At 47.9% G+C, this 17,649-nt stretch overlaps 1 protein-coding gene across 3 annotated transcripts in view; it reads left to right on the plus strand.

Annotated features, from left to right (window-relative positions):
* Nucleotides 1-17,649, plus strand: part of DGKG (diacylglycerol kinase gamma) — a 159,844-nt gene that overhangs the window by 97,294 nt on the left and 44,901 nt on the right. For all 3 annotated transcript variants that reach the window (XM_021692349.1, XM_021692350.1, XM_021692351.1), the window contains one exon: nucleotides 7,620-7,710. In XM_021692349.1, the coding sequence (XP_021548024.1) occupies nucleotides 7,620-7,710 (91 nt within the window). The remainder of the gene's footprint in view (nucleotides 1-7,619; nucleotides 7,711-17,649) is intronic.

The following is a 17,649-nucleotide window of genomic DNA, read 5'->3' on the forward strand; positions in this document are numbered from 1 at the left end:
GTGGCTCAGTCAGTTGAGTGTCCGACTCTTGGTTTCGGCTCAGGTCATGATCTCGGGGTCGTGAGATCCAGGGTTGTCCGGCTCCATGCTGGGCATGGAGCTGCTTGAGATTCTCTCTCCCTCTCCATCTGCCCCTGCTCTCTCTCCCCCTCTCTAAAAAAAACAACCAAAAAAATGAATTTGTTGTCAACTCTAATAATCCGATTTTACATAAAACCATATTTCTGGCTTCTCTTTAAAAGATGGCAGTTCTGGCAGTACTGGGGCCCACACCCCAACATGGCGGCAATGTGGAACACATGGGCTCTCCCACCCTGTCCTTTATCTCGCATTGTTCAGGGAGCTTGGAGAAACCTTAGAAATCAGCCGCTCCAAGCCCTTCATTGTGATGAGGAAACGGAGGCCAGGACACCCTGAGTAAGTCATGGTGTCACATGCCGATGTGTATGAGAACTAGGCCTACAAGGCCGATCCCCTGCCGGCTGGCCCAGCACGCCCTCCACCACATCAGTCCGCCCCCTCCACACAACACAGAACCCCATCTTGTGGGGAACATCTGCTTGACAAGGCTGACAAAGTAGGCCTGACTGACTGAGTCATGACCCAGTCAGGGAACCTGATTATCAAAGTCCAGACCACAAAGAGGAATACCATCACTTCAAGGGCTCCTATTTCTAGAAATAGCTGTAGTGTCCTCTTTGTAGCCTTCTAAGCCCAAAGAAATGTTTTCATGACTTCAAAAGTCTATTGCCCTTAAAACTTCCTAGAATATCAGAAAAGGGCCATCAGAAGCTCCATTGCCTTTGTGGGTAAAAATGCCCAGCAGCTAGCTTGGTTTTACTTGTGGACATCCTTGAAAACGGGCTATTCATAGGCTGTCGGGATGATGACTGAATCCAGCCCTAATTTGCTGACAAATACAAAAGAACATTTTTAATTAGTCTCATTTTGCCCTCATCTGTCAAATGAGAGATTCAACTCACTAGTGTGCAATCGATGTTATTTTCTTATAAAGCCGGGGGAAATTAAGAAAACCCAGAAATAGAATCAACCCACGGCATCACTGCTGCTGATTGTCTCTCCTCCATGTGACTAAAAGTCCCTTGAGGAGCCCCAACGAGGGCCTTCGGCCTCAAGGATGGGCTCACCTGGATAGTAGTTTCGAGGCTGACAGTGCACCTGGGAGTTGTGTGGACATGGAAACCTGCCCCAGGACAACTGGTTAAGGATTAATCATCTCCAGCTAAAAGGTGATTATGAGAAGGAAAGATCTGGTGAGCCAAAAAAAACTCAGGAAGAGAGATGCGGAAAAAGCATTCCAGAAGTCACTAAAACATTGTTAGCTTTATTTTCTTCAAATACATTGGCTGTCTAAGATAAACCCCCCCACCCTATTCTGCCCCTCCGCCTGCAGCCGTAGGGGAATGAGTCTCTCGGTGATTGCATCTCCTAGTAACTAGAAAGAACAGTTAGTGAGTACTTCCCATGCATTAAACACTGCTTTGTGCTCTGTATTTGCCACAGGACCTTCACAATTTTGTTGGATAGGAAACAATATTCCCGGGCACCTGGGTGGCTCAGTGGCTTGAATGTCTGACTCTTGATTTCAGCTCAGGTCATGATCTCAGGGTTGTAGTGCTCTGCACTTAGCACAGAGTCTGCTTGTCCCCCTGCCCTCCCCCAAATAAAATAAACAAAATCTTTGTAAAGAAGAAAATAATATTCCCATTGTGTAGAAGAAATGAAGCTTCGAAGAACCATCACTCACCTAGGTGGCAAGTGGCAGAACACTAGCCTCTCGGATCTCAAATGCAGGTGAAACACAAAAACCAGCGCCATAGGCAGCAGCAGTAACCGTCTAGCAAGGGCTAACCGTCAAGCGTCTGGGGAGGGAGCCATCTTCCAAAGAGACGAAGGAACACTGGCGTTCAGGCTCTGGTTGGCAGGGTGGGGTAGGGGCTGCATCTCCCCCTGCCAGTCGTAGAGTATCACAGGCCTATAGGCTTTTACCAAAGGCTTTAGAAAGGTGCTGGTGCTGGTGCTGGTCGAGGAGTGGGTAAAAAGGGAAGGTGAGGCAGGGGAGAACGCACGTCAATCTGTGAATTTTTTATTGGTAGCAACAGGACCTATTCATAGACTTCTTCTGAGACTGGAAAGAGATAATATATGTAAAATGTCTAGCAGAGTACAAAATCAAGAGGCCAGAGCCTAGTTCCAGATCAACAAAAAAACCCCGTAGCACTCCATGCTATACAGATCTGCTCTGACTGTAGACAGACCCTAAGAATCCCAGTTGCTGCTCCCCTGGTGTCTTGGCGTGCAGTGATGGGCGTTTGGTTTCCCTCCTGAGCTTACAGAGGCTGAGAAAGGAGGCAACCAGGAACCTGCAGGGAGCCCTGCCTCAGATACGCCTACCAGTGAAATCCTCGGCAACAACACCACAACATGTATAAAGAAAGGTTCTGTCTTCTTTTCTCTTACCTCACTTGGCTTGAAGCCAGCCTCCACCTCAGGGCCCACCAATAATGGCTGACCTCAGTCAGGCAGGGTGCTGGGAGCCATCTTAACCTGATCAACCTTTATCCCAGTAGGGGTGCCTTCCTTTCTCTAGCTTGACCCCCATGGCCCTGGCCTTCGTACTTGCAACCATTTTGGTGGCTGGGACAGAGACAACCAAAATAATCCCCCTTTATATTATCTCAAATAAAGGCCAGTGGCTATTTTTCTGATTAAACACATAAGTGACCTTCTTCATTACGAGGAGAGTACTTTGATTACTGGCAGGGCATCAGCAACATTCAATCAACAAACCATAGGTAGAGGGGATGAGGGCCTTCCAGAGGTCGGGACCTGTTGTAGATGATTTCACATGTCTCTCAAACTGGTTTGCCTTCCAGCTTTCCCTGTTGCACTCTGTGTTGGGGATGGCCCCAGGGCCCTGCCCCTACCCAATTTCTGGGTGAGCTGAGAGAAGGCAAAGTGTAGGGTGTCTTGGAGCATCTTTACCAGGGTCGTTCTGGTCTCCCTGACTCTCTGAGACTGTACAGGTTCAAAATCAGGAGGTTCCTGTGGAAAACCCAATCCCAACTCCTCTGGAACTCCCCTGGCCGCTGGGAGGGCCCTGACGTTCTGCATCAGACAACATCTCCTAGGATGTAATGTAATCACTGACACCCCAGGTCCCCAAGTGCATCTGTTTAACAGCCTGGGGAAGGGAGCTCCAGTGGCGCAATCGGTTAGCGCGCGGTACTTATACAACAACCTGGGGAAGGAGAACCACAGCAGTCTAGGAAGCACAATAGGAACACACAGCACCACACCACAAAAGCCCGCTAAAGTCGGTGGCTGGGCAGCAAAGCACGGCCAGGGTTGAGCGCCTCTCTGCACTAATTCGCCTTGCAACCTTGGACAACTTACTTATCCTCCCCAAGTCTTAGTTCCCTTATACGTAGCAACTCATAGGGTTCTTCTGAGACTTGAAAGAGACAGCATATGTAAAACGTTCAGCAGCCATGGGCTATAGGCCACGGAAATAGAATGTATTCACTTCTAACTAGAACGTGCCTGAGTTAGAAAAAGAAGTAAAAGCTCTTAGATTTTGGACACATAGTCTCCTGTGGGTCAAAGGTCGAATGTTAGTGTCTGGGTGAAGCTATTAAAAGTATGTAAGCTCTGTGAGGCCAGAGACTCTTATTCGTCACTATCTCCAAGCCTTACACAGTGCCTGGCCCACAGGACGGCTCAATAGATGTTCTATGGGCGGATGCATGGACAGAGAGGCCAGAACACCAAAGTGCTGCCCTTCAGTTGTAAAGAGGACCACCACTGGAGCATTGATTTCCTGTGTCCCTCTCTCAGTGGCTAGCATCTGCCATTTCCCATGCTAAGACAAAAACTTGGGTGTTACTGCGACGACTCTTTCTCATTCCCTCCTCACGACCAACGAGCTTTGTCAACTCCACCTCCTAAATATTTGCTTGTGAGTGCATTCTCTTCTCCATAACTCTACTGTCACTACCTTCGTTCAGGCCCTTCCCAGTTTGTTCTGGATTTCTACACCACCTCCAAACCACTCTCTAGGCCTCCAGTCTGTACCCACCCCTTCCAAGCCACTCTCCACACTTAGGACAGAGTGATTTTTAAAAAGCACAGATTTGATCAGATCATTACTGCCCCCCCTACCCCCCCACTCCGCGCTAGCAGCGTCATGTAAGGATGGTCCATGACACACTATAGACTTAAAAATAAAGCCCAGACACCTAAGCGTAACATCCCCAGCCTTTACAAACCTGCACCTACCTGCCTCTCCAGCCTTACCTGGCTGGAGCCCACTCACCTTAGGTACCCAGCAGCCCACTCACCTTAGGTCAGGTCACCTGCAGCAAGTTTATGCTCTCTCTTGCCCTGCGCCATTGCCTAGGCTTCTTTCTCTGCCTGGAATGTTCCACTTTCTCTGTTCCCTTCCACATTCTTTGGAACTCAACCTTGGCATTGCCTCCCTAGGTTGCTTTCTGTGATTGCCCCTGGCCTCACTAAGAATTGGATGTGCCCTTCTCCTAGGTAACCCCAGTGCTTAAAGCTCAGCTCACAACTCCATGATCTTTTTCCTTGTCTGTCCTTCCTAGGTGCCTGGCTCATGTAGCGCTGTGTTTTGTTCTTCAGTATACCTAGCAGACCCCCATCTAGACCCCCATTCAGTTCCGGCACAATGAGTTTCTTGGACTCTGATAAATGCTTTGTCTCACACCAAACATGCACTTTATCAGAAGCATATTCCTAATCAACATCATGTCTTTGGACAATCGTGTGACCAGTCAAGACAATTAACCAAGGTTTAGGGTGTGGTCTGTGATCTGGAAAAACCTATTAGAATAAACATGTGGAGAACATATGTTTCTAACCACAAGTCAAGACACATGATCCAACAAATAGGATCACATCTTTTCCGGTCCTAGAAAAATGTGCACGTATAATGTCTGTAGCCACCCAAATTGATCTGTCATTTTTGCCCTACTGTGTTATCCAAATATGTCAACTCAAAACATTGAAACAATAGCCAATATGTAAGTAGCTAACATTCTTGGCGAGCTTGCTGTGCAGCCAGCATTATGTGAAGTGCTTTGCAGTTGCCTCATTTTATCTTCTCACTTACGCTTTGAAGCAGATCTTTTTATCAAATCCATTTTATAGATGAGGAAACTAAGGCTTAATGCTTGCCAGAGATTACACAGGCAGCAACAGACCTCTTACCAGCCATGGACGAGGAGTCTGTTTGATCCTCTCAGTCATTCTGCTACACTGACCTGACCATGACCTCTTAACCTTATTAAATCATCAGAAGAGCCACTTCCTGGCAAAAATAGCTGGTGGCTTCTGGAAATTTTTATTAAAACTCTAAATCTCCTGGCAATAACTTTCAAAAGTCATGATTCAGACCAGAAGTGATATTTGAAAATGGAATCACAACACAGGTCTCTTGGCTACAGAGATGCTTTCGCTGCCGGAGAGGAATGCTCAACCTTGACATTTATGACAGTCTGTGTTTTTCCTGTCCCTGGGTCTTTTGCCATCATGGTCTATGGAGAGGCGTTGACCCTCATTTTATCCTTCCTGAGGAATCCTCTCTGTCAGATTTAATCAGTCCATTCTGGTCCTTGGTCGTCACTTCATTGGTAGCTAGAGGAATGCTTCTTAAAGTCATGACAACTGACCACCTGCATAATGATCCCCGGGGCACTCATGCCTCTTCCTGGGCCCCATCCCATAATTATCGCAGGGACTCTCTACAGATCGCAGCCCAGGAAGCAGTATGTTAATCACATTCTCCAGGCAATTCTTATGAATACTAATGTTTCAGAACCACACATCTGTCTCCGCATCCTCACAGCACCAGGTGTGATCCCTGGACCAGCATCAGCAGCTGGTTAGAAAACACAGAATTCTCAGGCCCCAGTCCTGAACGCCTGAATCAGAACCCGCATCTTAATGAAGTCCCCAGGTGATCTGTATTCACATTACTGTGCCTACAGAGAACCAGTGATCTAGAACAGTGTTCCGTATTATTTTTCACTTCATGGCAGGCGTAGAAAACAAAAACACTTGTTTGGCATACAGATAAGAATGCCCACTGTGACAGCTGGCCCTAGACCCCAGCCTGGCCGCACCGAAGACCGAGGGGATTGACAGTCCAGGCATGCCTGATTGCAGCACACTAGTTGAGAAGTACCAGGCTACTTAAAAGTATACCCGGTTCTGCTAACTTTCTTCATTAGGCCGAACTCCCTAAATCTTGCCTATTCTTATTTCCCTCGTTACTTATTCTTTGTTTTCATACATACATAGAGTCAGAAAGGCTACTTCCCAGTCAACTGGGTCTTAGAAATCGTCATGCAATGGAAGAACACAGTCTCATCACCTTTATGTTCTCTTTGAGAAATGCAGAGATAAAAGTTGTCTTTTATTCTGAAGACTCATCTACTATGGCCCAAGGAATACTAGGGAGAAATAAGAGCCTTCTTCCCTCCAAAGAATGCTCCATTCCTCTTAGGCCACAAATCTGAGGATGGAGGATCAGCAGTGCACAAGGTGGCTCCCTGTCTGTCCTGAAGAACGTGCCAAGAAAAATGTGATTTTGTTTACTCCTTCCTTAGCAAAATCTGCCAGCTTATCACCTGGACAGGTGTCCCTTCTCTTAGCCAGCCCCTCAATAATGGGATGACAGGTAGGATGGAAGGAATGGAAGACCAGCAGACACACTTCTTGGTGAGACCATCTGATATAAATGACGAAGTGTCAGGGCACACCATCTGACTTTGCCGAGCCCCCAGCTACATGGGAATCCCTTTCTTTTCCCCCCACTAAAGAAAATGTTGAAAATTTTTAAAACTCAAAATGGTGAGCTCTTACTTTGAAGCAAATGACAAGGTCTTCCCCTAAATGAAGTATTTCTGTGACCTAAGCAAATGCAATTGAGGAAGAGGTGGGCGGGGGGGAGCTCTTGCTACCAGACAACTCGCTTTTTTCCTTCTCTTTCCACCTTGTCTGCAAATCTGTGTCTAATTCTCTCCACTCTGCTTCCGTCAGGCAGAGCATAGACAGAGGAGCAGCACATGTTTTGCCTGGTTTTGTGTGGGACTCTATCTTCTCTGCCCCAAGACTGTATATACCTCAAGTCTCCAAAGTCTGTCTGATCTTCCCTTTGTGCCCCAACGATACCCAAGAGAGGGCTCTACCAGTAGTCCCTCTGCATTAGCAGTAGAAAGGACCACGATCCGAGCTTGATGTCACTTGCCACCTCTGGCTGATTTTCAGAGAACTCTTCCCTTGGTCCAGGTAAGGAGGCAAGCACACCTTTCTCCTGCTCTGACCAGGAAGTTCACAGCCGTTGGCGGTTCAGCCGAGTAGCCATGATGTCTAAGAAATGAAAGAGTTTTTCTCTAAGGTCGTAGCCGGAACAGTCCGTGAAAAATGTCTACCCCCGATTGTCTGATTAACAAGCGCTGAAAACATAGGAGTGGGGAATGCTGAGGGCTTGGGCCTCCCAGCCCCAGCAGCATAGCTATTTGACACGACCGTTTCAAAGATAGAATATTGAGCCAGCTTTCTGCTTCACGGGGCAGGATGAAGAACAAGCTGTGGTACTTTGAATTTGGCACCTCAGAGACCTTTGCAGCCACCTGCAAGAAGCTCCACGACCACATAGAGTTGGAGGTAAGGCTTCCCAGGCCTTGGTTCTGGTCCTGGACTGTCTCTCACACATACCCTCAGGACATGTCCCTGGGGTCCTTAAGAAGTGATCCAGAGTGGAGTCCATTTGTTCTGTTTCCATCCTGTTCCCAGAGACCTCTGCAACCTCTCTCTGACCTGCCTTCCTTGGCCTGTCCAGGGAGGCCTTGGGGCTCTGGGGCCTAGAGGTCCATTCCTGTCCTCAGCCCTGTCCCCACCGTGGCCTTGCAGTTCCCCCTTTTCAGAGAGGCCCAGACGTATTTGCGGCCAGCACAGGGAGACAGGCTGCTTGTGGGGGGAGAGGGGGGCCGAAAATATCCCAAGGCCGATATAGGTGTGGGAGCCAGCAGCCGCAGGGCAGATATCTCCCAACTCACTCGGCCTCTGCTGTCACAGCTGCTTCAAGGAGCCGACTCAGTGGGGTACCCAGGGTCGGCTTTGTGGGTGTGCAGTTGCTCAGACGGGCCTCCGGTTAATGTTCTTCGTGTCACTGTCCTGAAATTCTTGATAACTTTTTAACAGAGGGCCCTGTCTTTCCATCGCGAACTGGGCCCCTCAAATTCCGTAGCTGCCCCTATTGGCACTCTCGTGTTTTCCTACCTCTCCTGGCACTTGCAGCAGCCTGCCTCACACGGGCTTGCCTGAGCCTTCCCTCCCGCTCAGCCCACCCCTGCTGGGCTCCCCTCAGAAGTCTCTTCACCGCTAGGAGAAGGCCTCCTTGGTCTCTGGCCACCAGAGAGCCCAGACGTCTGTGCACACCAGCCTGTCTGCTCTGCGGGGCCTCAGGCCGCAGGTTCCCTGGCCCTTAGCTCTCAGCTACCAACGCGTTCAGCCGGGATGGGCTCCCCCTGGCCCACCAGCGTTGTCCCTCAGCCTGCATTAGCAGTCAAGTGGGGCCTGGGCACCCCTTGGAGGAGGAGCATTTGGCCTAAAACAGTGTGGGAAAGCCCTCTATTCCCTGTGGAAGGCAGCCTGTGCTCACAGGGAGTTTTCACAAAAACACAAAGCCGGAGAGTCTCTGCTTCCATTTGACTCATCTGCCTGCCCCTCCCCTTCGGGTGCCGGGTTACCACCCCCAGGGGCTAATCCCTGCAACTTGGGCCCAGCTCAGTCTGGAGGACAGAAAGGCCCGGGAGCCAGGGCCGTGTGTTCCCAGGTGGGACCAGCTACCCCTGGGAGAGGCCGAGGAGCTAGCCCACGGTCTCTAACTCACTGCCTGGGAGCTGCAGTGGAGGAGGAGGGGGGCCGGGCTTGGAGACGGAGCCAGGCCAACAGAGACGCACGTGCATTTTTCCTGTTGGCGTGATCATCTGGTGGGGTCTCTTTAAATCTACCCCAAGTGAGGGACAGCCCTGGCCTCAGCACTGCCAGCTACAGACGCACAGCGCCTGCTTGTTCTCCCTGCAGCTGGCCTTGAAACTGTGCCCAGGACAGAGCAGCTCAGCTCCCCTGCCTCTGCAGCTCGCCCTGCCCATGGTTCCCTTTGGGTCCAAGACACAAGGGCTCTTCCTCAACCACAGAGAGGGCTAGTGGGCTCGTTGCAAAAGACGCGGGGGACCTCTGGAGGGGCTGGGGTTGTTCCATCTAAGGGTTGTTGGGGGCTTGCGGGGGGAGCATTTCCTGTGTTCCTTATCTACCCATAATGAGTCTTTTTAGTATTTATTCATGCGGGGAGGGGGTCACATGCAGGCCGTTTCCAACAGCCTGCAGGATTGGGGCAGGCACCGTTATTGCATCAGACAGTGGTGGGTGGACGGTCCCGTGCCCTGTGATCCAGAGGAGGACAGAGAGGCAGATGGGATGGGGGGCGTGTGGGCGACAGGGGCTGGGCGGCCGCAGAGCATCACGGGTAGATGTGAGAGCACCAGGAGCCTCGGGGAGAGCATGAGCAGAAGCTGGCGAAGTGACATGCTAAAGTAGCCGCTACACACAACAGCCCAGGCCTGTGAGGACCAGCGCACTCCTTGGTTCGAGGTCAGTGACCCCAAGAATAACCCCTACAGGGGTTTCTACTACACATCACTGTTTTCAAAGCCCTATCTCGGCTCATTGCATAGTCACACGACAGCCCGGTGAGCTGCGCTGGCCAGATGTTATTATCCTCATTTCATGGAAAAGCAAGCGGAGGCACAGAAGTTTAGAAGGGTAAACAGAAAGAAGAGAAAAGTACAAAGGGAAGAGGAAAAAGTCAGATGCTTGGACTGCCTACCATTATGTGTCCTCATTTGACACAAGCACCCAGTGAGGCAAGTATCTTCACATTTTTTAAATAAAGACACTGAGGCTCAGATACATTAAGTAACTTGACCAAGATTCTATTGCTGGAAACTAGTAAGAAGATTCTAGGTCTCCTGGAATGAGTTTAGCTTAGAACTCACTAAACAGAGATCTACCTTGAAAGTGCTAGAAACTCCGTGAATTCTTCAGCATGGATGCACAGTTTCTTCTTCCTTTGTTGAATGTGGGCCCATTTGGTTCCCTCTCAGCCGAAGCAGCTAAGTGGGTCTGCTAAGAAATGCTTTAAAAGAACAGAAGATATAGTCGTTCTAAACGGCTCCGTTTAGAAAGGAATGGGTTCAAGCATGAGAGACGAAGGACTCTGAAAAACAAACTGAGGGTTCTAGAGGGGAGGGGGGTGGGGGGATGGGTTAGCCCGGTGATGGGTATTAAAGAGGGCACGTTCTGCATGGAGCATTAGGTGTTACGCACAAACAATGAATCATGGAACACTACATCAAAAACTAATGATGTAATGTATGGTGATTAACATAACAATAAAAAATTTAAAAAAAAAAAGAAAGAAAGGAATGGGTTCATGCTGGACCACAGGAGAGTCAGAGTTATGCCTTCAAGTTTACAAAAGGCTTTCCCATGCAGCATCTCATTTCATTCTGATCCTTGGAACATCCAGGGCAAATATTCACATCTTCACTTTATGGGTGAGGAAGCTGAGGCCAAGAGGTGCAGCAACTTGAGAAAGAGCACAAAGGTTAGGGGTTGAGGGGAACTGATAGTAAAGTCAATATAGTTGCTGTGTGTGTGTGTGTGTGTGTGTGTGTGTCACACTGGTCAAAATCTGGGTGGGTAAGACTTAAAGCTAACCTGAGATTATGCAGGGAAGTTCTTCATTAAAAATCTCTCACGGGAAACACGGCCTATTTCTCTGAGACTAGTGGCTTATTGAGAAGGACTAGGAGACTTGGTCACTTCTCTGAAAGCTTACAGCCCAGCTGATAGAACACACAACAGCTGGTTAATATAGTATGCTCACTTAACCATTGCTAAGGAAATTGGATCCAGGGGTCCTAGGGAGCCACGTGAGCCAGATCACTCTAGATGCTATTTTGAGCTGCTCAGAGACTCAGGCAGGGGAGAAGATAACTCTAGATCTCCTGCTCACCTGCAGAGACATGGCCAGGGCAGGCACCGTGAAAGGCGCCTGGCCCAGACACACATGACCAAGAGGTGAACCCTGTTCTGCAGTTAGGTCAAGTCACTTGTAGAACAGTGTGTCTGGGTGTCAGTATTCTCATCTATAAAATGGGAGGAAAGGGGTTAGCCTACTTCCAAGGCTATTATCTGGATTAAAGTTTTCATGTTTTTGTTTTGTTTTGTTTTAAAACTAGCAATGGAGCTAAGTGCCTCACAGAATCTGCAAGCAGCCCCAAGTGGCAGGTATCATAATCACCCTCCCAGAGTAGGGGATAGAAGCTGAGAGAGGGTAAGGAGCTCCCCTGAAGTCTACAGCCTATGAATGGTCAGGCCAGGCAAATCCTGGATACCCCTGGATACTGGCACACAGTTTAGAACCCAGATTCTCAACTAGGTCTGGGGCCTATGTGATCTCCTTTTGTTCACATGCTTGTATTAAATATTTCAGATAGCATTAAAAGTAGGCATGAGATTTTTACGTTTATCAAAAAGGGAGCATAAAAAACATTGCACATGCTCGCCCTGAATGCTTCTTTCCCAGTAACACAGAGGAAGACCTATGAAAGCTAGTGTTGTTCTGGAAAATGGGTGCTCCATAAATTATGGTTGATGCTAATTAAGAAGCCAACATGTCACTCCCATGACTCTCATCATCCCTGGTCTAAGGCTTCTCACAGGATCTCTTCGTCTCTGACTTCTCTTCCCTTCCAAAGCTACCGTTAAGGTTCATTTTAATCTGATTTCACCTGAATAAACAGATAGGGGCTGGGGTGAGGGAGGGACGCAGTGAGTCACCTCCCCCACCCCAGGCTCAGAATAGCTTTGGAAAGGTTCTTAGACGTGATCATAGTTAGGTGGAGCCAACCAGGCAGGCTTCGACTAGAGCGCTTTATTTTACATGCTGTGGAAATTTTTCATTTTACTGGCTAAAAATAAGAACTTCCAAAATTCCTTGATATTTTATCTACTTTAAAACAATGTTCACAAGGGAAGGCTAGCTGGCTCTACTAATATGAATTTCTGCATGGGGAAAAGTGAATCCAAATTTGGAAGCTGCTCAAAAAAATCTGTTATCTTATATATTTTGGGAATCTGCACATCACTGCCTCCCCTCCCCCCCATTTAATTGAGGATTTTTTAAAATGCAACAAAGTCCCAAGGACAATATATCAAATAGTCCCATTTCCCCCTCACTTAGAAATGATATTTGTCAATATTTTGCTTTATTCCCTTCAAGTATTTTTTTAATCAAAGGCAGAAAATCTTACAGAGAGAACTGAGTTCCCCCGCAATCCTTTTGTGCCCTACAACTTGCCTTTTTCACTCGCCACGATGTTCTCGAGATCTCTCTGTGCTGATGTTGACAGAGCTAGTTCATTACCCCTGCCCCGCGATGGTGAGCATGCGCAGAAGTGGGAAAGCTTAGCCGCCGCCATGGAAATGCAAGCGGTGACTACTTTGCAGAGCGGTTTAGCAATAAACGGAACTGAAAATGCATTTGTAGACTGTATGACCCAGTAGGTTCTTTGCAACCCAGACCTAGAGAATTTCCTGCATGCAAGCTCACGAGAGGGTAAGCATGGAGGTGCAGTGCAGCATTTTGTTATTACAACAAAATGGAACCAACCCAACTGACTGTTACTCCAACACTTTAAAAAGGCAGTGTGAGTGGAAGTCCTAAATGCCACTGAATTATACACTTTAAGATGGTTAATTCTGTGTTACGTGGATTTCATCTCAATTTTTAGAAATTTACTTTTACAAAAGGGAGTGTGCTGGGCACAGTGCTAGGGAGAGTTGATGCTCCTCATGATATGGGCCTTGTCTATGAGACTTCTAAATTCTAAAACTAACGTTGAGCAAGCCATGTACGTGTAAAGAAGTTAATAACAAGCGCATCAGATTATTTTAAGATTGGGCAGATACCTTTAGCTACTTCAATCCAATCAAGCGCCATTATTTTTCAAAAGAGAGAAATCAAGGGCTTTACAGTTTAAGTAGCCTGGCCAAGTTCACCCAGCCAGTAAGTGCCACAAGCTCCAACTGGGGGCATTCTCTTATCCTGCCTCAGTCTCCACCAGCAATAGGGCACACTCTTAAATGCGAGGAAGAAATCTCCAAGCGCTTCGAGCCAGGCCTCTTCTGGCATCCAGACCTTCTCAGCATGGGCAGGTAGAGCCCTTCAGAGCTTGGAGTAATGAAGATGGGAACCGGCCAAACACTCAGCCCATCAGCCCGGCTGCAAATCCAAGGCAGATGAAATGAAAACATGCTCCTGGGGAAGGGAGAGGTGAGAAGAGCATTCAAAGGGATTTTCAGTTCCTGGAAAATAAAAAGGGGGCAACCTAATTGTGCATTAAACCCTAGAGTCAAAGGGAGGCTGGAACAGGCCTTAGAGAGACATCCTCCTTCTGGTCTATTCCCTTCCTCAGTCAAGGCCAATGGCTCCATCAGTCCAGCACCATTGTCACACTGAGGCCACCCAAGGCAGTTCTGGCCAGCTCACGGTCCTTCCTGCCCATCGCCCAGTCCTTACTGCTGCTGGTGTCCCCACCTCAGTTCCTTCCTGCTTCCTCCTACTATGCAGGCCCCTCGTTTCCTGATTATAAAAGTAACCCAAATTCGTGGTAGAGCACTTTAAACTACAGAGAGACAGAGAGGAAAGGGAACCCAAGATCTCAGCAGTCAGGTCAGCACTGTTCTAATGCAGGCCTTATTTCAACCCCGTAAGAATATTAGCCCTTGTTTCTTTAAAATCAGGTCTCCAGGGCGCCTGGGTGGCTCAGTTGGTTAGGCGACTGCCTTCGGCTCAGGTCATGATCCTGGAGTCCCAGGATCGAGTCCCGCATCGGGCTCCCTGCTCAGCAGGGAGTCTGCTTCTCCCTCTGACCCTCCTCCCTCTCATGTTCTCTGTCTCTCATTCTCTCTCTCACAAATAAATAAAATCTTAAAAAAAAAAAAATTTAAAATCAGGTCTCCAGGAGGACCTCTGTGATTCTTCAATTTCTTACATCTTTACCCATTTTTCAACACAGCTCCATCCTCCCTCTCTACCTCTTTCAGCCATGTCCAGGCTACAAGTTTCCTCCACAGATCCTTAAAATCTTTCAGCCAAATAAGAAGAAATGGTTTCTGTCGATTTTTCCTCACAAAATGCCACTGTCTGCTTACAGTTTCAGCCATGTATATTTTTCCCTCTCTTAGATGATCCCTCTTTTTTTATTCCCACAAATGTGAACCCTGTATTTCACTTCAAGCCGCCATTCATCCATATGCTCTTACTCTCTTGTTCTTTTCCATTTCCTTTGTTCTTTTTGAATTGCTTTGATTTTCTTTGTCTGCAGACTCCTGGCTATATATATACTTTGTGTCTTCCAAGGACTTTGGAATAACTTTTAAGGATGAATTCTCATGTGCACATTTTCACAAAGCAGTGGGGAGATACACGGCACAGAGGCTAGATGAGGCTGTACTCGGTCTCAGATGACCCCGGGTTGGGGTCATGTGACAGCATGTCGGGCTAGGAGGCACCCCCACGACGGGTTCCTGGAAGGTCGCTAGGCTAACTCTAGCGGTGTTAAACTCTGCCCCGGTGAGTTTAACTTTTCTGCCCTGAAGGTCCCTTAGTCAAAGAATAACTTCCCTAAGCAATGTCTACCAAAGAGATGCATCGTCCAAGTAATGATAAACTGTGAGCTTCTGTCAGTGGGAAACGTATCATTTCTCTTAGACTTTTTAGAATATTGAAAAGAATTCATCATCTTCGTCTCCACACTCAAGAGATTCAAGAACCTCAGGGAATAGAAGCATTCCAATCCTTTACTGCTCCTACAACTGGGTTATGTAACAGACAGAGGATATTATATACGGATATGACTTGTTGGCTCTAGTGGATAGGCCTTTGTTTATCTATCTTCATGAGGTCATAAACTTGCTGATCCTAGTCTTCTACAGGAGAGGAATTAAGAAGGTAGAAGAATTGACTCTCTCAGGAAGCGTATCTCATCTAACAAAGGATCAGATAAATACCACTGTGCACACATACATGTTATATCTCAAGTCCATTAGGATCAACAGATTAATAATAGCACAGTCATTTATCTTGAGATAAGCTCTGTCCAGGCATCTTCATTCATGTCTTATTTAATCCCTATAACAACTCTGTATGGTGTATATTATTCCCATTACTGATACAAGGAAACTGAGTCTCCTAAAAATAAGTAAGAACTCTAAGATCAGATGGGTTTCTGGCCCATTACACTCTGCTTTCCACCTAAGGCACGTGTCCCCCAGTCGATAGTTGGGCTCCCATGTAGGATTTGGCATAACTGTTAGGCAGTCAGCTGTCTGAAGCAAGGTCTCTATCTTATTCATTCTGGATCCCCGGGCCTAGCACAGTGCCTGAAATGAAGTAATTGCTCTATAATTATTCATTATAAAATTGAACCAAAGTGTGAAAAATCCCATAATTAGTGTAAGCACTAACAGAAATTACCACTTGACCAGCCTCAAGAGAGACCTTTTTGTTGGAAGCCATCAAAATAAAAAGGACCCACCTTGCTCCATTTAAAACACAAAGGGGGAAGTAGCTGAGCTTGCAGCCTGGCACTGTGCCTTCTAAGTGCCTTGAGTGGGAAGTCCTCCCACGTCCATCCCTGAGCTGTTGCTAGGACCTCTGAAAGTAGCAGAGGGTCTGGGACAACTGTCAACCCAGGGCAGGAAATGCCAGAGTTCTCCCACTTCTTTCCCACCAGAGAGAGTTAAGACAGTAAGTGGGCAGAGCCCATGTGGCAGCAACGGTGCCGGGTGGCTGTGGAGTCAGAGGAAGTGACCCTGAAAGCCAGAAGAAGGGGTCTCCATTCTCAGCTCTCTCTTAGGGCCCAGAAGCCTACCTGCCCCCCTGGGCCCTGCCAGTCCCCATGGCAATCAGCTCTGCTCTGTCTGCCAAAAAGCTGGACCTTTCAGAAAGCCCTATCCACCCCACGTTGCCCCGAGAGACCCAGACAGACAGCAAAACCTGTTAATCTGCATCCAGAGCAAGAATATCTCAATACACCAGTTTTGTTTTTGGGGTTTCTTTTTTGAACTTGGGGAGGGTGGAGCAGTGTATAGGAAATGGCTTTGCCTTCTGTCCAACTCTGAGGCAACCCACCACCATGAGCTCTGAGAAACAGCAGTTTTGTTTTGGAAACTGGCACCCAGAGCAGGCTTGCTCCTGGAAATGAATTTGCCCCCCCCCCCAGCTGCAATGTTCTACTTCCAGCCTCCCTGCCAACACCCCCTTCCAGCTGCCCCTCTCAAAGGCACCATTGTGCCTGCCTGGCACAGCAACAGAGGAGGGCTGAAGAGGAAGAAAACATTTTCTGCCCATGGGATGTTCTTAAACAGGTTTGTGTACATGGCTTCATGCTGCATTCCTTGAGCCCACACAAACCCGCCAAAACTCCATCATCCCTGTCACAGATGGCAGCCACTTTCCAGTCTGTCTGGCCTACCACAACTCCCTGTCAGAGAACGCAGAGCACGCAGCTGGGTGGGCAAAGCTGGTGGGAGGGGGTCATGATGACATGTTTTCAGTACAGCACTCCAGCCTGCCAAAGCAAGGCTGAACGTAGACTCTGAATCTCTGAACTGGAAGGGGATTTAGTCCCATTTGCCACTCAAAAAAAAGATTCATTCTGGTACATTCTGATAAGTGCACATCCAGCTTCCTCCTGGATACTCCACGGATAGGAAGTTCATTACTTTCCCAGTTCCATATTGCTGGACCGCTCTGACTTTCTGAAAGTTCTTCCCGATGTTGAACAAGGATGTGTCCTGTTCATCGCCATATCCTTCCCCTGTCAGCACATAGCACAATGCTTGGAACAAAATAGTTGCCAGTCTGTGTTTGTGGGATGCATGACTGAGTTCCCCATCCGTCTCCATCTAGCGGGCCTGTTTCCACTCTCTGAGGCCCATAGAACATGCCTTCTTGCTCCTCATGTGACTGCCCTTTACAGGGCTGAAGATCTGATTCCACAGCATCTCCTATTATCTTCACTGAGCTAACCATCATCCCCAGTTCCTCATGTGACTCGATGTACAGACCCATGACTATCCTGACAACTCTTCTCTCGATAGACTCCATTTTTTCCAGCATCCTCCTTAAAATGAAGACTCAAATCCCTTGTGTCTAGAATACTCAAGAAGTGGTCTCTTAGGTAACAAAGCACAAGATGATCAGGCGTCCGGTACATGCTGTGTAAGTTAGACTGTCTTCCTGAGCTCACTGTTTGCATCTCATGCAGGAAACCTTCAGGTTCATGAAGCCTACCACGAACCTGCATAAATTAGGAAAAGAAGGACCTTCCTTCATTTCACTGAGGCGATGTTTCCTCACCTGTAAAAATGAGGATACAAATACCAACAGCGCAGGGTGGTAAGGATTAAACATAAAATATATGAAGTGGGCCTGGTTCATAATAGTTACTCAATAAATGATCTATGTTA

This window comes from Neomonachus schauinslandi, chromosome 1, assembly GCF_002201575.2.
Source record: "Neomonachus schauinslandi chromosome 1, ASM220157v2, whole genome shotgun sequence".
Lineage (NCBI taxonomy): Eukaryota > Metazoa > Chordata > Mammalia > Carnivora > Phocidae > Neomonachus > Neomonachus schauinslandi.